Below are 21,069 nucleotides of genomic sequence, written 5' to 3'. Positions count from 1 at the left end.
CTCCAAATATTTGGAAATTAAACCATACACTTCTAAATACTATAGAACAAGGAAGAAATCATAAAGGAAATTAGAAAATATTTTGAGCTGAATTAAAATGAAAATACTACATATAGAAATGTATAGGATGCAACCAAAGCATTAATTAGAGCAAAATTTATTGCATTAAATGCCTAAATTGGAAAAGAAGAAAATCTAAAATCAATGATTTAAGCCAAGTGCCAGCAAACTTTTTTTTTCTGTCAAGGGCCTGATAGTAATTATTTTAGGCTTTGTGAGCCACACACAGTCTCTTTCACATACTTGTATTTGGTTTGTTTTCATGGGCTTTTTTTTTTTTCTTCTTCTTCTTCTTCTTTAAAAAACAACCCTTAAAAATGTGAAACTATTCCTCTCTCATAAGCCATACAAAAATAGAGTGTGGGCTGGATTTAGCCTGCAGGCCAACCCCTGATCTAAAGTTTTACCTGAAGAAACTAGGGAAAAAAACTAAATCCAAAGTAAGCAAAAGGAAAAAAATAATAAACAGAATCAATAAAATAGGAAAAAAAAAAAAAAAAAAAAGAAGAAAATTATTGACATCTAAAGCTGGTTCTCTGAAAAGACTAAGTTGATAAACCTCCAGCCAGGCTGATCAGGAAAAAACAGAGGGAAGACACAAATAACCAATACCAAGAATGAAAGGGGCTCTCACTATACATCCTACAGATAGTGAAATAATATGGGAATATCTGAAAACTTAGAGGAAATGGACAAATTCTGGGAAAGATACAAACTACCAGAGCTCACTCAAGGTCAGCCTGACAATGGTTTCTTTGAACTTATATCCAAAGTATAAACAATGAAAGAAAAAAATAGATAAATGGGACCTCCTCAAAATTAAAAACTTTTGTGTATCAAAATACTTTGTTACAAAAGTGAAAAGACAACCTAATCAATAGAAGAAAATATCTGGAAGCCACATATTTGATAAGGGTTTTTAAAATCCAGAATATAAAAGAAATACTACAACTAAACATTAAAAAGACAAACAACCCAATTAAAATATGGACAAAAGACTTGAACAGACATTTCCCCAAAGATACACAAATGGCTAAAAAACACACGAAAAGATGCCTAACATAACTAGCTATTAGGGAAATGCAAATCAAAACTACAATGAGGTATCATTTCACACCCACTAGAATGGCCACTATTAAAAAACAAAACAAAACAGAAAATTACAAGTATTGGAAAGGATGTGGAAGAATAGGAACACTCATTTACTGCTGGTTGGAATGTAAAATAGTACAGTTGCTGTGGAAGACAGTTTGGTGGTTCCTCAGGAAGCTAAGATCGGAATTTAAAGTATTAGCCAGCAAACCTGATACTAGGTATATACCCAGAAGAATTGAAAGCAGGGACAAATATCTGCACACCAATGTTTACAGGAGCATTATTCACAATTGCCAAAAGATGGAAGCAACCCAAGTGCCCATCACCCAATGAATGGATAAACAAAATGTGGTATATACATTTGTGGTATATACATTTGAAAATTATTCTACTGTAAAAAGGAATGAGTTCCTATTGCATGCAATAACCTGGATGAACCTTGAGGACATTATGCTGAGTGAAATAAACCAGACACATATTGTATGATCTCAGTGATAGGAACTAATTATAATAAGCAAACTCACAGAATTAGAACCTAGAATATAGGTTACCAGGGGATAGAATGGGGTTAGAGAATGGGAAGTTGATGCTTAATTTGTACGGAATTTCTATTTAGTGTTGATTTCAAAGGTTTGAAAATGGATGGTGGTGATGGTACCACATTACTGTAGCTGTAATTAACAGCACTGAATTACAGAGGTGAATGTGGTTAAAAGGGGAAACTTTAGGTTGCATGTGTTACTGAAATAAAAATTAAAGATAAAACAGGACTATATAACACAGTGAACCCTATTGTAGATGATGGAGTACAGTTCATAGTACAAGAACGTTCTTTCATGAATTGTAACAGATGTATGACAACTTATAAAAGATGTCAATAATAGGGTAGTATATGGGGGAAAATACACCTAATGTAAATGATAGACAATAGTTAATAGTACTATTTTAATAACCTTTCATCAATTGTAACAAAAGTAACCAGTGCTAAAAAAAATTACAATTACAAAAAAGTGTTATTGCTATCATCAATTATAACCAATGTTCCACACCAATGCAAGGTAGTGGTGGTGGTGGGATGGTGTATTGGAATCCTGTATTTTATGCATGATTGTTCTATAAACCCACAACTTCTCTAATGAAATCATACCAATTCTATATAAACACCTCCAGGAAATAGAAGAGGAGGGAGCTGCCCAACTCATTTTAGGAAACTAACATTATCCTGATTCCAAAAGCAGACAAAGACATTAGAGGAGGGGAAAAGAAGAGGAAAACAAAACAAAACAACAGATCAATAACCCTCACAAAGATAGACTAAAAAACCCTGAACATGATGGAAAAGTTTTGGTAATGGATGTTGGTGAGGGTAGCACAACAGTATAATTAACAGCATCGAGTTATATATTTGAATGTGGTTAAAGGAGGACATTTTAGGTTGTATATATGTTATGAGAATAAAAATTTTTTAAAAAACTATAGATGTATATAACAAACAGTGAACTCTACTATAAACTATGGACTATAATTAATAATATAATTATATTAATATTGTTTCATCAAACTTAGTATGGTACCACATTAACTGAAAGTGCTAATAATAGGGAGCATAGGGGAACTTGGAGGGGGGAGTATATGGGAATTCTATTTTCTGCATGATTTTTTTGTAAACCTACAATTTCTCTAATATAAATAAATAAATAAATACTTTTTTTAAGTTAAGAAACAAAAAACAAAAAAACCCTGAGAAAAACTTAAGCAAATTGAATCCAGCAATATATAAAAGAGTAATATCTCATGATTAAGGGGGTGTTATGTAGGAAACCAAGGTTGTTTTAACATCTGAAAATCAACCAGTATTATTGTGTTGGGGGTCCCCAAGCCACTCCCAAGTAAAATGATTCACTAGGATGCCTGAGAAGTTCCAGCATATAGTCATACTCATGGCTGTGATTTATTATGGTGAAAGGACACAAAGCAAACCAGCAAATGGTAAAGGCACATGTGGTAAAGTTTGAAAAAAGTAGGTACAAGCTTCCAAGATGAGTCTCCCAGTGGACCCACACAGGACATGCTTAATGCCCCCAGCAATAAGTTGTGATAATATGTATGAAACATTGTCTACCTGGGAAGCTCTTTAGAGACTTGGTGCTCAGGGTTTTCATTGGGTGCTGATCACAGAGGCAACCTCTGCCTAGCACATAAAATTTCATAATCTCAGAAGCAAAGCAGGTGTTCAGCATATACCACATTGTAGAGACAGTTTAGACATAGTGAGCCATTCTTATCAGGAAATGGTGGCTTCCAGATGCCAGCTAAGGGCCAATCTTGCAAACGGACCCTTCTAACTTATATTAACTCTCTATGCATAGTAAATCATCTCAATATATGCAGAAAAAGTTTTTGACATAATTCAAAACTCCCAGCAATCTAAGAAAAGAACTTTTTCAACCCAATAAGGACATCCACAAAAACCCTAAAGCCAACAGCACACATAACTGTGAAAGACGGAATGTTTTTCTCCTAAGATTGGAAAAAAAGCAAAGGTGTCATCTCTCAGCACTTCAATTCAATGTTGTACTGATGGGTCTTAACCTTTGCAATAAGGCAAGAAAAAGAAATAAAAGGCATATGAGTTAGAGGGAATAAATAAAACTGTTTCAATTATTCATAGAAAAAATTATAATCTATGTATAAAATCCAAAAGAATCTACCAAAAAACTATCAGAGCTAATAAAGAGAGTTTAGCAAGGTTGCAGAACACAAGGTCAACAAAGAAAAATCAATTCTATATCTATACACTAACAATTGGAAATTGAAATTAAAAACACAATACAATTTACAATAGCATCAATAAATGAGTTACTTAGGGATAAATTCAACAAAATATATCTATGACATGTATACTGAGCACAATAAAACAGTGCTCAAAGAAATTTGAAAAGACTTCAATAGATGGAGAGAGAGACCATGTTCAGAGATTGAAAGTCTTGATATTAAGATGGCAATTCTCTTTAGGTACAATGTAATGCCAGTCAAAATTTCAGCAGGTATTTTTATAGAAATTGATAAGCTGATCTAAAAATTACAAGGAAATAAAAATACCTTTGAATAGTCAGTACAATTTGGAAAAGGACAAAACTGGAGGATTTGAACTAATTGATTTCAAAAGTTATAATAAAGCTACAATAATTAAACTGGTTGCCAGTTTGGCATAGGGTTCAAGGAGAGGCATATAGTGCTAAGGACCAGAATAGAGAGTCTAGAAACAGATCACCTAATATAGAGACAACGGATTTGCAACAAGGTGCCAAAGTTATTCAATGGGGAAAAGGAGTTTTCAACAGTTCTGGAACATTGGGCTATCTCCACATGTAAAAGAGTGGACCCTTTGCAGGGCACTGATGTATAGGGGCTCTATTTTTTTTATGGATGTGTAGATAGCATCGCTCCTAATCAAGGTCAACCTGTATGTGAACCTATATTTGTATATATACTATTTTATTTAGTTTATATTTTATAAAAAATGAGATTATCTATAAAATACTTCTAGAACATGCCTTAGTGGTGTGCTGGCTCCTAAGATTAAATGCCTCAAATGCTTACATTGATAAGGAAAGAGGCTGCAGAACATGTAAAACCAAGTTAGGACACAAACAGATTTTATGATTCTGTTTAAGCTGAAGGGGTAAACCAAGATAAATAAATAAATAAATAAATATTTCATTTAAAAATACCTAGAAATAAAGGGTATGAAGTGGCACATTTATGAATATTTTTAGTTAAATGCAACAAAGTAGAAAGTCAGGAAACAGCCAGAGAAAATGTAAGCCAGCAAATATCAGTTCTATTTATTATTATTATTATTTTTAATGGAAAAAGAGAACAAGGAGCACAAAGTAGGGAAAAAACCATAACTAAGTTCTGTTTTTTGTTTTTTTTTTTTGGACTCTAAGAAAGGTGTTAAGATTCAGTTTTGTATTCCTTGTTGTATACCTTTGATCAATAACAAGCCCTGCAATTCATAGGGAGAGCTGATAAGATAGATTTCAGCCAGCCAACAAGAGCTGAACCTCCGTGGGAAACTGGGTGCTCCAGAGGTAATACATAGGAAATCTGTTGAATTGTGAAAAATTTCCTATGATCTTTACCTTGACATGGCTTCCCTCTTTATCTGAGACAAGAGCGACATAGGAGATTTCATGATGTCTGCAGTATTCTTGCAATTCCTCTTGGGACTGAAATAAATAAACACAGTGTATAAAACAGAGCACTTGGAAGAGCCTCAGGTAATTAAGGAGAATGAAAATACTGTTCTCAATTGTATTCTCAAAATGAATTACTAAACGTGCTGACTCCAAGGGATATAAACATTCAGCAAGAAAAGCACACAATCCATAGTAGGAATAATAACTCTTGCTGTGCACAACCAATGTGGTCAGAATACTTAAGAGGTTTTAAAAGCTTCAAATCTTAATATAAGTTGCCCAAAATCACCACACCTGTAAACACACACACACATACACACAGAAAGCCTTTGAGGAAGCAAAGGAAACAAAAGATCAGCAGATGAAAAGCAGCAGTGAAGCATAAAGCAAAATAGGGCAGAGAAGCCTGCAGGGCATGCCACTGTGCAGGACTGATGTTGTTGGTCTTAAATTTACTGCAAGACAGAACACTTTTCTCACCCAACTTACAAAACAAGTGGAAGTTGTTTAAAGATGTTGCTCAGCACATTTCTGATGCAGACTGTTTCACAACACACACACACACACACGGACAGAAGTCACTTCAGAGATCTCTCAGCAGGTGCTGTGTGGGTTGCCCTAGTCATCTCTTCATATTCTGGGCCATCTTTAGTGTAGCTGGATGTGTGTACAACCCGGGTGCTCACCTGCAGGTGCAGCCCCTTCTGTGAGCCTCTTGTGGCAGTACAGACCTCAGTTTTCTAAGGGCCTCCTATTCTAAAGGGCAGGCAGGGGCTCAGGGCACCCCTTTCCTTACCTCCACACTCAGGACTGATGACTGTGGGAGTCTGAGGCTATGAAGGCACAAACACACTAAACACAAAATGCCTTTGGGAAGTGTGAGAGGCTAGATAATGCGCCCCGCCCCCCGTCCCCGAAAGCACATGGCCCCCATCCTCTATCATCCACCACTTTCCCCTCAATCTCCACAGTCACATCCTAATCCCCAGGACCTGTGACTGTTACCTCATATGGGAAAAAGGACTCCACAGATGTGATTATGATAAGGAGCTTGAGATGAGGAGATTATCCTGGATCATCTGGGTAGGCCAAATGGAATTACAAGGTCCTTATAAAGGGAGTCAGGAGGATCAGAGTTGGAGAGAGACAGTAAGGACAGAAGCAGGGGGTCAGAGAGAGGAGGCTATGTGGCTGGCTTTCATGATGGAGGAAGGGGTCATGAGACAAGGGGTGTAGGTACAGTCCCTAGAAGCTGGAAAGGTAGGGAAAAGATCTCTCCTAGACCCTCCAAAGCAGCCAGTACTGCCAACTCCTTGATTTTAACTGTGTAACTGATTTTCGGGCATCTCATCTCTAGAACTATAAGATAATAAATTGATGTTCTTTTAAGCCACTAAGTTTGTGGTAATTTGTTATAGCAGAAATAGGAAGATAATACAGAAAGCAACTATAACCACAGAGAAAACAGTTTGATGGAATCTACACCTGTACGGGAAAATTTGTTACTAAAGCCATGCCTGTTTGTACTTCACACACAGGGGCTTTTTGCCTCCTTACCTGTGAGCAGTCATACATGATTTCTGCTGTGATTCCTGCTGCCCAGAGTTTCTGGGTTAGGTTGATGGCCCTGGACATGGACATCTGACCAACACTTACAACCAGGAGGTCACAAGAGCTGACTGTAACCTGGATCAGAAACAGAGAGTGTAACAAAAGTCTTTGTTTCACAGTGACATGGTACATGGAAAACAATATTTAAACAATGTTTATATTACTCTTTTAAGACAGAAATTATTATAGTCATGTAATTCCCAAGTATATGAGGCACTCTCAATTTCATGCCTATTTATAGACTCTTTGTTTTTAAAATTGAGTGGGGTTAAACTTATATGGTGGCAGATCTCTAGTGCTTAGAATTGTTGAAGATATAACGGGCAGAGGTAAAAGAATATTTTCAAAGTAGTTCTACTACGACAATAGACAATAATAATTCATCTTTAACATGAAGTTTCCCTCAAAAATCAATTACACATAAAATTAAATTGAAGACATTAGCACTTAATATGGACAAGTTGAAGTGAAAGCAATTCTTCACTGGTAAACTGAATTAAAGTATACATTTTAAAGAAATAATGGTATTAACATTTAGCATTCAATTATTAAACTACCGGCAAGTAAAGGGCTTACCTTAATAAAAATACAATATTTAAATTAACATATCAATTGTCTGGAGACAATAAGTTCAGATCATACAGCCACTTAATTTAGAGAGATTAAATTATGGGTAGGTTGGCAGGAAAAAAAGAGAAAATATAACAGCTATTTGGCCAAACGTATGCCTCAGACTGGATGGAGAAGGGAAATAGCTGTCCCCACCCTTAGCTATCAGAAGGATATTCTTTTCCTCTGAGAACACTAATTGTTTCAGAAACCCAAAGGCAAAAAGACCATTTCTAGTGCTGTAGACTACAGCAAGATTTCTGAACAAGGGGCTTTGATATGAGTCTATTAACAACTACCATATCTCACACCCACAGAGTGCATTACAGAAAAGGAAAGTGAGGCAAGGAAAGGATGAATGAATTGCCTTAGGTCACTCAGCTAGAAAGCAGAGGGTAAGGATGGAAATTCTAGGACTGACACCCAGTCTTAAGCTATCCTGTCATGGTTAAGATAATTTCCAATACTCTCAGTCTATTGCTGTCACATCTGAGGCTCCATGGAAATTAATGCAAAAGGTAAATAATACTTTAGAAAGCAAAGGTGCCTCAAAGGATGCTGGAGCGGGAACGGATGTAGCTCAAGCAGCTGAGTGCCTGCCTCCCACATGGGAGGTCCTGGGTTCGGGTCCCAGTGCCTCCTAAAGAAAACAAACAATAAGCAAAAACAACAAGCAACGAGCAAAAACAAGCAGAAAATGGATGTGGCTCAAGCAGTTGAGCTCCTGCCTCTAACATGGGAGGTCCCAGGTTTGATTCCCAGTGCCTCCTAGAGGAAAAAAACAGACAATGAGCAAAAACAATGAGCAAAAACCAAAACAAAACAAAACAAAAACAATAAGCAGACAACGAACAAAGACAAAATGAGCAAACAATGAGCAAATAGATGAGGGAGACAACTCAGGGGAGCCAATGTGGCTCTGTGGTTGAGCACTGGCCTTCTGTACATGAGGTCCCAGGTTCAATCCCCAATACCTAAAAAAAAAAAAAAAAACCTGGAAAGAACTTACAGGCTCTTCCATGTTGATGACAGCAGCAGATATCTTGTCTATAGCTAGGCTGACTCCAATGGCAGTGGGAACTGGCCCTAGAGCCTGTGGTCCTCTAAACTGGGGAATCTGTAGAGAAAGACATATATTTCTGGTTAATAAATAGAGAAGAAACTGTGATTATGGGGAAACTACTGATTTAGGACAAGCACTCTATCGGCAACTTATTATCTAAGAGTTCAACAAAGGGAAGCAAGTATGTGTGCCTGTGTGTGTGTGTGTGTGCGCGCGTAGAGAGAGAAGCAAGCATGCATGCAATGTTGGAAATGTTATCAAATGCTGCATCTAGATCTGCATTGTTCAATATGGCAGCCACTAGCCACATGTGGTTACTGAGCACTTGAAATGTGGTTAATCTGAATTGAGTTGTATTGGTCATGTAAAACAGACTCTGGATTGCAAAGACTTAGTATGAAAAAAACCAGCTCATTCATATATTTTTTGCCTGTCATTTTATTTTTTGAATTTGAAAAAGTTTGAAAAAATTTTTTTTCAGAAGTTCTGATTACAGGCTGAAATAATATTTGAGATATATTAATATTAGGTTCAATGAAATGTTACTAAAATTAATTCCATTTCTCTTTACATTTTTAATGTTAAGAGAAAAATTTAATATTACATATGTAGGTTCTGGCTCTAGACCAAGATGGAGTAGGCTCATTTCTCTCTATTCCTCCCAAGTACAGCTAAAACTTCTGGACATTACATATAAACCTCACTCAACTCATGGTGAGTTCCCTGGGGTTGTTTTTCTTTTTCTTCGAGAAATTGTGGGTTTACAGAATAATCATGCATAAAATACAAGATTCCCATACACCATCCTATTATGAACATGCTACACTGGTGTGATACATTTGTTACAAGTGATAAAAGCACATTTTTCTAACTGTTCTATTAACTTTAGTCCATGATTTAACTGAGGGTTTGTGTTGTGCAGTTCCATGGATTTTTTTTTCCCAATTTTTATTCCAGTGCCATATATATTAATAGAACCTAAAATGTCCTCTTTTAATTACATTCAAAGATACAATTCAGTGCTATTAATTATGTTCTAAAGTTGTTGCTACCATCATCACTATTCATTACTAAAACTTTTTCACTGTTCCAAATGGGAACTCTGTGTAACTTTTAAACCTTAATTACCTACTCCCTACCCCCACCTCATGACCTGGTAACCTATATCATAGATTCCCTTATGAGTTTGCTTATTCTAATTATTTCATATGCATGAGATCAAATAATATTTGTCCTTTTGTGTCTGACTTATTTCATTCAACATGATGTCTTCAAGGTTCATTCCTGCTGCACATGCATCAGAACTTATCACTTTTCATGGCTGAATAATATTCCATTGCATGTATGTACCATTCATCAGTTGATTTGACAAGTGGGTTGCTTGCATCTTCTGGCAACTAAGAACAATGCTATGAACATTGGTGTGCAAATATCTATTCGAGTCCCTGCTTTCAATTATTTTGGGTATATATCTAGGAATGGGGTTGATGGATCATATTGAAATTCTATACTTAATTTTCTGAGAAACTGCCAAACGGTCTTCTACAGAATCTTGTACAATTTTACAAAATTCCCACCAGTAATGAATGAGTGTTCCTGTTCTTCCACATCCTCTCCAGAACTCGTAATTTTCCATTTTAAAAATAGTAGCAGGAAGCAGATGTGGCTCAAGTGATAAGGTCTCTGCCTACCGTATGGGAGGACCCAGGCTCGTTCCCTGAGATCTCCTGGTGAAAAAGAAGAGAAAGCGTGCCTGCGCAGTGAGCCAGTGCCTGTGTGGTGAGCTAAGTGTCCAGGTGAGTGCCTCTGTGGTGACCCAGTGCTTGCACAAGTGAGTCATGCAGCAGGATGATGACACAACAAAAGAGAGACAAAGGGGAGAGTCAAGGTGAAGAGGAACAGATATAGCAAGTGTAAACAATGTGGGGGTGGGGAGAAATAAATAAAATAAATCTTAAAACAAACAAACAAAAAACAACAACAAGTAAAACAAACGAAGAAACCAACTCAGGGAAGCAATGTGGCTCAGTGGTTCAGTGCAGGTTTCCCACATTCAAGGTCCTGGGTTCAATCCCTGGCCCTGGTACCTCAAAAACAAAAACAAACAAAAACAAAAAATCCCACAGGCCCCCGCATCTAAAAAGGCTGAATGAGGTGCCGAGACATCCACCCTTGCCCAGATGTAATGAGACCCTACCTAACCCCCACTCCCACCACGGTGGCATCAGAGAAGGCCAAGTGGGAAGGTGGAACTTTCGTCCCTGCCCAGGGGTAATGAATGCCTCCAACAGTATCAGGTGATGTCAGGATCCCTAGGATCCTGGACTTCTACCCCACCCAAGCAGTAAGAAGGTGACTGCCCACTGGGGTAGTGCCCTGGGAGGCTGGGTGCAAAGCTGGAACTTTCATCACTACCCACTGCCCCCATGGTATCAGAAGAGGCATGTGGGCAGAGTAATGAACAGCCCCACCGCCTCCTACCAGGGAAGTGTCAGCAGAGTCTAGGGGGAGCCCGAATTCCCACTCCCACTTAGAAATAACAAGGCTGAGTGGGGAACCTGGACCCTCACCCCCACCTGGCAGTAGTGAGGCAGCGCCTCCTTTTCCCCGCTGGTGTGGTGTCAGACAAGCCGTGCCTAAAACTGAAGGTTTAAAGAACACTCAGACTGTCATAACATAAAACCCTAAATGCCCAGGATAGAATTGAAAAGTATGTGTCATGCCAAAAAAACTGGGAGATCTCAAACTGAATGAGAAAAGACAATAAACAGATATCAAGATGACACAAAGGCTGGAATTATGTGACAAGAATTTTAAATCAGCTACCATAAAAATACATAAAAAACCACTTATGAACATGCTCAAGACATATGAAAAAAATCACAAGTCTCAGCAAATAAAAGATAAAAAGCTCACTGGCTGGGCTCAATAGCAGAATGGAGACAAGAGAGGGAAGAATTGGTGAAACTGAAGATAGAACAAGAGAAATCACTCAATCTAAAAAAAAAGAAAACAGACTAAAAAACAAAATGAATGGAACCTCAGGAACATGTGGGACTATTAACAAAAGATCTAAAATCCATGTCATCAGAATCCTTGAAAGAGAGTTGAAAAAGAAGGCAGGGCTGAAAAAATATTTGAGGAAATAAAGACTTAAAAATTCTCCAAATTGGCAAAAGATGTAAACCTCAGGTGCAAGAAACTAAGCAAACTTCAAACAGGATAAATCCCAAAAGTACATGCCAGGATACATTACAGTGAAATTTCAGAAAACTAAAAGTTAAATAAAAAATCTTAAAAGCATCAAGAGTGTTTTTTGCTCTCTTTCCTACTAAGGGCAAAAAACACCCTGAATGGCAGCAGATTTCTCATCAGAAACCATGGAGGCCAGCAGGAAGTGACATAACATTTTTCAAGTTCTGAAAGAAATGGCAGCTCCACACCCAATATCCAGGAAAATCCTTTAGGAATGAAAGAGAAATAAAGACATTTTCAGACAGGAATACTAAAAGAACGTGTCATCAGCAGATCTACACTAACAGAATGGATAAGGAAGTTCTTGAAATGCAAGGGAAATGAAAATAGGAGGCTTGCTAACAGCAGGAAGGAAGGAAGATGGAAAGAGCAAAATTATGGATAAATACAACAGACTGACTTACTCCTCTTGAGTTTTCTAAGTTAAGTTCGACAGTCAAAGCTATAGATCTCAATGTGTGTAAAGGAAATATTTAAGACAATTTTACAAAAGGGGGATGGGTGAATAGATGAAAAAGGAGGTAAGGTTTCTATACTTCACTTGAACTGATAAAATGCTGACAACCAGTACATCTCTATGGAGATGGAAAAGCTCTGGTATCTTCACTGTAGTGCTGGTTTCAGAAACCTACCTATGTGATAAAATGGCACAGAACTATACACATACATTATACCAATGTCACTTTTCTGGGTTTGATATTTTACTATAGTTATGTAAGATCTAATCACTGGGGGAAACTGGGTGAAAGGTGCATGGAACCCCTCTGTGCTGTCTTTGTAACTTCCTGTGAATGTAGAAAAGTATTTAAAAATAAAAGTTAAAAATATTATAATGTGGTTCACTTTATATGAAAGATATACAGGTGTTCAATTATACTACTGATTCAATTTTTCAACAGATTTGAAAATAGTCAAACAAGTAAAGAAGTAATAAAATTAAACCAGAAAGAGAAATAAATAGCAGGCTGCACTCACCAGCAGGTCATATCTGCCACCAGCTGCAAGGATTTCGGGTACAGCCCGTTGCCTTCGTTTGATGAATGCCACAAACTGGAAGATGATTCCGTTGTGCTGCTGCACCTTGTAAACCAAGCCCAAATTGATTAAGACCTGTAAAGTGAAATGCCATATAAATGAGATTTAGAATGTGGAAGAAACTCTGCAAATGCTATTTCCCATCAACAGTATCAGAACAATCTATTTAGCATAAACAAAATATTCAGCAAGATCTGGTACAATGTCTGTTTATACCCTGCCAACTAAGAAAAATTCTCCTCTCTTCAAGAATAACCATCTCTCTAAGGCTACTTAACACTACAGGGATTGCTACACAATAGGAATTGTGATACTTCAAAGAAATCCTGATTTAAGCCAAAATTATTACTAGCTATCAAATGCTCCAGAGAGTAAAAAATAGTTTTTCTGGAAAAATAATCGACTTACTAGCAATAATAAAATAAAACCCATTTCCCCCTTGTGCTATTACTAATGCTACAAATCTGTACTGCCAGAATCAAACAGTTGCCAAACCTGTAACTTGATGCCAAGTTTCTTCAATAGTCCAACAACCTCCTCCAGATCTTTTAAACCATATTTTACCAATTGGGCAACAGCTGTTTTCTGTTTTATTAATGAATTTATTGTTGGTGTTAGATCTTGCAAATCTCCCTTCTGTTCAATAAATTTATAGAGCCGACACAGCTGGAAAGCAAAGAAGCACCATTAGCTTCCAAACAATGACAGGGAAAGACTCACTTTGTACTGTGTTTGGTACACACAGGGGGAAGGGTAGAACTTTTGTTTCTGTGAGAGCAGGAATTTTATCGCCAGAGGTAATTTTAGCCTTTGTTACAATCCTTATTGAGGATTACGGTTTCCAACAACTCTAAAGCTATTTGCTTAAGTGCTTTAGGCACATATTCCCAGTTCTTTCACACACACACTTATACTCAATGCTGACCCCAGCACAGCGGAACTAGCAGAGCTACCATTATATATTTTCAAGCCAGGCTTGTTCCTCTTTACCTTTCTGATTCCCATGAATTCCTATTACTACAGGCACATAAATGGGGAGGGAGGCGGGACACGGACATGACAGAAAGACACAAAGTCTGACTCATTCTAATACTATCCTCAATCTGCCAGGAACTCCCTCTTCTCCCTTTGCTTGAATAATTCCTACTTGGTAGCCCTGGGATGCTGCTTGGATGTCACCTCCTGCAGCAGCCTCCTAGAAACATCTTCCCCCAGGGCTCACACATCGAACCCAATTCTGACCAGCAGTACCCTTTATCTCCCCCAGAATAAGGCAGGGCCTAGAGATTATCTTGTCTGTGGGCCAGACGTAGTTCCTGGCACATAGGAGGTAAAAGAGGAAATAATTATGATGAAAGAACAAGAAAGAAAAGTCCCAGGATCTAAAGTCGAAATTATCAAGAAACAAGATTACGCTATATTTACGTTGCAGACAAGCACAGCTTGGTTCATCTAAAAATTGGTACATGGAAACTAAGAGCTGAATGAAGACAGTTTAGTAGAGCTTAATATAATAGTTAATCATAAATCACTTGTATTTTTAAAAAATCCAAAAAGTGTTAAACCTCCTATAATCTGTTTATAATCTGGATTGAATCTGGGACCTCATAAGTGGGAAGCAGGCACTCAACCACTGAGTTATACCCACTCTGCTGTTTACTTTTATTAAAGATAAAATTTTAAAATTATAAAAGTCTCTGATTTAAAATTCTTTTTTTCTTCCTAATAAAATTAAAAAACAACAACATTTCTTCTCAATGAATTTTAACATAATAGTACTCCATTAATAAACCACCAGAGGGAAGTGGACTTGGCTCAATGGATAGAGCGCCCGCCTACAACATGGGAGGTCTGCAATTCAAACCCTGGGCCTCCTTGACCCGTGTGGAGCTGGCCCATGCACAGTGCTGATGCACGCAAGGAGTGCCCTGCCACGCAGGGGTGTCCCCGCGTAGGGGAGCCCACGCGCAAGGAGTGCACCCTGTAAGGAGAGCCACCCAGCACGAAAGAAAGCCCAGCCTGCCCAGGAGTGGCACTGCACACACAGAGCTGATGCAGCAAGATGATGCAACAAAAAGAGAGATTCCTGTGCTGCTGACAAGAATACAAGTGGACACAGAAGAACACACGGCAAATGGACACAGAGAGCAGACAATTGGGGGAGGAAAGGGGAAGAAATAAAAAAATAAAAAAAATAAACCACCAGAAGCACTGGAGTCACTCTCCCCAGATTTCTGTTCTCATGCTATGACCAACTAATGCCATGCGACTATGGACAAGTTACAACATTTGGATTTCAGAAGTCTCATCTGTAAACAAGAAGACTGCGCCAGATATGTGAAACTCATTTGCAACATTTCTACTTCTCTTTTTATTATCCTCAGTTCCATTTTGAAATAATGAAAATAGCAAATGCCTTTATTAGATAATAATTTTCCCATTTTAAACTAATCAAACATACAACTTCTAATTAATACTTCTTCCTATCATAAGATAACCAGTGGGTAGATATTTAGCAAAAAGTGAAGAAGTTGACACTTGAGCAACCAATTCAGCTCTATCATGAGCAAGTATAAACTGTCTGTAAGAAACATGAAATTAGTTCAAGGAAGTTTCTGGGTTTGACCTTGAGTTAAAAAGTTGTATGATTTGTAAGTTTAAGCTTTCCGTACTTGAGCAGACTCTTTTTTTTCTCTATAGAAGTTCTATTTATTTTACTCTGAAGAAGCATTCAATTAGTGCTCTGAATTAAAAACAGAGCAACAGGGAAGCAGATGTAGCTCAAGCAGTTGGAAGCCTGCCTACGACACGGGAGGTTCCAAGTTTGGTTCCCAGGGCCTCCTAAGGAAGACTAGCAAGACAGCAAGTTGACATGACGGCTGGTGAGGCAAGCTGAGGCAACAAGATGATGCCATGAGAAAACACAATGAGAGACACAACAAGCAGGGAGTGGAGGTGGCTCAAGTGATTAGGCACCTCTCTCCCACATGGGAGGTCCCGGATTTGGTTCCTGGTGCCTCCTAAAGAGAAGACAAGCAGGCACAAAGAGCACACAACAAACAGACACAGAGAGCATCAGTGTGCGCAAACAATGAGGAGAGAGAATAACTATATAAACAAATCTTAAACAAAAGAAAACAACAACAGTACAATAAAAGCAACTTTTAATATAAACTAACAAGAAGCTGCAATGCTAGTGGCCATTTGGCAGTGCAAAGAGGGGAAAAAAAGCAGTAGAAGACTCTTTCTGCTCTATATAAATAGGACTATTTCTGCACATAGGTGTGTGCTGTGTACCTGTCTAGGATCTTATGTACATATGGTTCTTCATATTTGAATATTATGCCATTGGGTCGTTCATTAATATCTCCTCCAATATCAGATATTTAAGTTTAAATATTGAAATCCTATCTGGGTCTATTTTTAGAACTCCTGGTGCTATGTATCTATTTTACTTTCCCTATCTGCATATTTGACAGGTGATATCTTTAAACAATGGCTTATACACACCCTGTGAAAATTGTTCTAAGAGATGAGGGCAGATATATGCTATATGTATCCCTTGTGGCTTTTTTAAGGCCACATGAATTAAGAAGTTGAATTCAGACTGTGGGCTATCCAACTTATTCCTCTTTATATCTTTGGCACTATGCCTGCCATACTGCAGGTGCCCAAAAGGTTGAGTAATTCTGTCTTGCCTATGTACAATCATGTTTTGACCCATCCCATATGGGAATTTTGCTGATCACCACAAGATTATGTAATGGACTGTCAGACCAGGAGTTAGATGGGTTCTGGAAAATTCAGAAAAAAATCTCTTCTAATATAAATATTCAAGAAGATATCAGAAATTCATGTGGTCTTCTGCTATTCAGCTGCTGGATTAAGTGTGGGTTACTGTGCCAAAGATCTGGGATTGATCTGGTGCCTGTAGGGTGAATATGATGAATCTGTTTACACTGTAAGATTTCCTCATTGCCAATGGGCTCCCACGTAAAATTTTAGGTGTAGAAAGCAAGAGATGTAATTAAACTCTGCTGAGTCAGAAGACCTGGGGAGATGTCCAAATGCATCTGCCAAGCTCTATGCCTCATGCTAGTTCCATTTCATCTACTTCAGGGAAGGACAGTTAGTGCTAGATCTGTTCAATGGGAGGTTCCCCCTAGTATAGTCTTTATGATGGGTGTAAATGAAAAAGAAAGGATCTGATGACCAAGTAGAACAGGGTGATTAAAGCACATCAGGAAGACCCATGGAGAGATAGTCTTTGATCACAGCATTAGTTTCTCTCTTCTCCTAATCTCAGAGGTTGCCATGGTACCTATTAACCCTCAGAGGAAAAACTGTGCCTGAGTCCTGCTACCTTACTGGAATAAGAATTTGATGACATTTCCTGGTATCACAAAATTACAGAGAAAACTGTAACAACACCATCAAAAGGTACTTACTCTATTAGAAGACAAAGACAGATTACAAAATTTAGCTTCAACTTCTCTCTTCGTCAGCTTTTCCATCTAATGTAGAAGAAAAAGATAACAATGAGGGTCTCCAAATTTGGCCTTGGATAAAGATATAATTTCTAGCTCATATAATGCCATAACTAAAGTTGTTTTAAAAATTGAAAAACCCCTGACACACAGGAATTAAAAGAGAAAGTTGTGCATGTTGAATGGTGAGGTAATCCAGACCTGGACAGGCTTACGCAGGGGTTTCTGTTTGGGTGGGGAGCGAATTACTCAGAGCTGTCCTCCCCTAATAAAAGCCAAGGACTGATAAGCTCTTAGCATTTCATCACACATTGGCAGATGGGCTTGTGGCCATGGAATATGAACAAGAATGAGCTGAAGCTCCTCTGCCTTATTTTATTGTATTATCACTGCGCAAGGAGCAGAAACACTTTGTGGGGAGAAAAGAACCATTAAGAGACAAACAGCCCTTTCATCTCAGCCACCAATATGCCATCCAGGTTGAGAAAAACCTGGAAACTCCAGGGCCATGTGAGGCCGGTATGGGCCAACACCAGAAGCATCCAGGAGGCTGGGGTGACGCTAGTGGCATGCATCACCACAGGATCAACTTTGACAAATATCACCCAGTTTAGTTTGGGAAGGTTGTTATGAGACATTATCACCTGACAAGGAATCAGAGCTTCTGTCCAACTGTGAACCTTGACAAACTGTGGCCCTTGGTCAGTGAGCAGACATGGGTAAATGCTGCAAAATACAAGACTGGAGCTGCTCCCATCATTGATGTGGTGCGACAGAGTTACTACAAAGTTCTGCGGAAGGGAAAGCTTCCAAAACAGCCTGTCATTGTGGAGGCCAAATTCTTCAGCAGAAGAGCTGAGAAGAAAATTAAGGATGTGGGGGGAGCCTGTGTCTTGGTGGCTTGAAGCCTTATGGGGGGAGGTTTATTAAATGCTAACATGCTTTTCCCTTGAGGTCCGAGTGTAGATCCTTTGGCACCTCTACATCCCAACTGTGCAGCTCATGTCAAGAATAGTCAGCATCAGGAACCCACCATAACCAGGTTTTAGGGCAAAGACTGTGGAGCCTTAGCCAATTAGCAAATTTGAGCCTTATTTTCATCTATAAGAATGGTAACCTGTTCATTTTAGTTGAACACCTGTTTACATTGTTTACAGTGGGTGAGAGAATGAACCTTACCTGTTCCAGTCTCAAAAGAGGATGGGTCACCTCTATCTACAGAGTGATAGAGTTGAGGCAATTCTATAGGGCTAAATTCCTGAGCCTAAGGATTTCTTTCTGGGTCCCTTATTTTGGACCAAACCTTTTTAATATTAACCAGAATCTAGGATTAATGTTGTTATTCTTCTAGTGAAAAATGTATCTAGTGGAAAAAATTGGGAAATCCCGAAGTCCAGAGACGGACTTAGGTTTTCTAGGGTTTATGTCTTCCTGTTGAAGCCAAACCACAATAATAACCAGTGCTTGTGTACAGATAAGGCCCTTGGTGAACTCAGTGTAAATTATTTGCTGCAACTTTTACAGTTCTGGAATTTGACTATTAACCCAAAATAAAGATATCTAAAACCTTGAAAAAAATAAAAAAATAAAAAAAGAGACAAAGTTGGGGCCTTTGATGTGTACTTGCCAGATGAAAGAAAAGTCAGTCAAGCCTTCTGGAGTTCTACTACTATTTCTGCCTTAATCATAGACTGCCTGGCATTGTTAATTGTTAAATCTCCTGGATGCCTCTTAGTTCCTTTATTGTCAAAAAAAAAAAAAAAAACCAATTAGAAAAGATGAATATTCGCCTCTATGCTAGCACCACAATATAACTGTTTTAATTTTTCAATGTTCCCCTTTCAGACTCCATTTCTGCATTCATATTATAATGTAATGATTACTACAATTGTGCCTAAATGAGGGAAGAGTACTGGAGGTGCTGAAGCCCCAGTCCCACACCAAAGGGTGAGAAATGAGGCCCTGAACCACTATCCACCAATTCATTCAATCAAAATCTAGCTGATAAGCACGGGCAAGTTGGAAGAGTTAAGGGCAAAAGCCTATTATTCTCAATACTAACCGCAACCCCCCACCCCCTTGGCCTCTGTAAAATAAGGATAACAAGAGCACTTGTAAGGATGAAGCGAGCTAATCCATATAAAGTACTCACAATACCTGGCACACAAGTAGGTGCTCAATAAGTGTTATAAATGATACACATTTATATCATTTTATATTATTATATATATTATGTATTATTATATATACATAAAACATAAATAAAATATTTTTTATTATTGGCAAGTATCAGCACCAAATTAGTGATTTTTTTTTGCTTCAGGAAGTAGATTAGTGAATAACTTTATTATCTTATAAGTTAAATAAGATAATTCAATTGTTTTAAATCAGAGGTCACCCTTCATAAACACCCTGGGGACAGCTGTAGTATGGGCCATAGTATAGAGTAAGAGCTCAACAAATCCTTGTTAGACAGCAATATAATCAAAGCTAATTGGTTCTTTCACATTAGAGTGATGAGGGAAGGACATAAAACTCCCAAGTCATCAACTTCTGATGTTCATTTTAAATTCTACATAAACAATCCAATATATTGGGTTATTATGTTATATTTCAGTGCCACTTTTAAAGCAACTCACAGAATACACGAGGCCAGGTAAGACAGTTGGATTGTATGGTGCAGTGATGAGTGTGGTCTTTTGTTGAATTCCAGATTTTAAAATGCTTCAAAGTAAACCATGAACTGGTATGTAATTCATAGTTTATCCACTTCCTACAATATAATGTAATGCAAACAGATTCTCTTTATCCTTAAGAGTCTAGACTTGACTATAATAGTTTCGTGGTTGTGTTTCAATAAGAAAATAATCATAAATCATTATCTTTCAACATCAAGTCATAGTAACTAAATACTTACCACAGCATCATACAGAATAACGTAGACTTGACTGAGTTTATCTTCTGGGATTCCACAGTGTAAGAGTATTGCTTTCAGTAATGTGGTATGGTTCAAGTAAATACTGTAATTCCTTTCCTAGGATACAGAAAAAAATTATTTTCATCATAAAAGCAGTATTGCTACATGATCAAATATGGACACTTACCATCAATTTACCACCCTAACATAATGGGAAGATTGAATTTTAGCATATTTCTCTGTTCATTTTTTTTATATGCATTCTTTTTACATAGCTGTACTTAAAGAATATAACAATATTTTATGATCAAAACTGCTCTGCTGACTGGTCTTCAGCTATATATAAAAGCCTGAGAAAGTTCATGGAGATTTTAAAGAGGGAGGGGATCTGGCTTCAATAGCAATTGACCTATATGTACAGGCTGGTGGAAAGTTACCACTACTGTTATCCACATACGTCAGTTCTTAAGCATTGACACGGCGGTGGGCTGTGTGCTGAGTGAGGTAGAGTGGAATTCAGAAAAAGCAAGACACGTGGGCTCTGCCCTGAAAGAGCACTTACTCAGGTTGGAGACAAACAACTACTACAACTCCAGGTGGTAAGTGGATGTCTCATATCAAGTGCTTTAAGAGCTAGGAAGAATAGGGGACCAACCAATGAAGAGCAGCAGGCTCCCTGGGGAGAAAGGGCCCCAAACCACAGTGCAGCAGAGAAAAGACTCTCTTGACGAG

At 38.0% G+C, this 21,069-nt stretch overlaps 1 protein-coding gene across 4 annotated transcripts in view; it reads right to left on the bottom strand.

Moving 5' to 3' along the window:
- Window positions 1-21,069, bottom strand: part of EIF2AK4 (eukaryotic translation initiation factor 2 alpha kinase 4) — a 118,855-nt gene that overhangs the window by 13,869 nt on the left and 83,917 nt on the right. For all 4 annotated transcript variants that reach the window (XR_011648407.1, XM_058293900.2, XM_058293899.2 and 1 more), the window contains 7 exons: window positions 20,338-20,454; window positions 17,382-17,447; window positions 13,429-13,599; window positions 12,874-13,008; window positions 8,590-8,697; window positions 6,918-7,046; window positions 5,304-5,390 (listed from right to left, as the gene is read on the bottom strand). Coding sequence is in view for 3 of the 4 variants with exons in the window: in XM_058293900.2 (XP_058149883.1) it covers window positions 5,304-5,390; window positions 6,918-7,046; window positions 8,590-8,697; window positions 12,874-13,008; window positions 13,429-13,599; window positions 17,382-17,447; window positions 20,338-20,454 (813 nt within the window). In the remaining variant the exon portion in view is untranslated. The remainder of the gene's footprint in view (window positions 1-5,303; window positions 5,391-6,917; window positions 7,047-8,589; window positions 8,698-12,873; window positions 13,009-13,428; window positions 13,600-17,381; window positions 17,448-20,337; window positions 20,455-21,069) is intronic.

The sequence above is a fragment of the Dasypus novemcinctus genome, chromosome 3, assembly GCF_030445035.2.
Source record: "Dasypus novemcinctus isolate mDasNov1 chromosome 3, mDasNov1.1.hap2, whole genome shotgun sequence".
NCBI lineage: Eukaryota > Metazoa > Chordata > Mammalia > Cingulata > Dasypodidae > Dasypus > Dasypus novemcinctus.
Note: the sequence above shows the minus strand (reverse complement) of the source record. Positions and strands in the feature narration are given on the sequence as shown.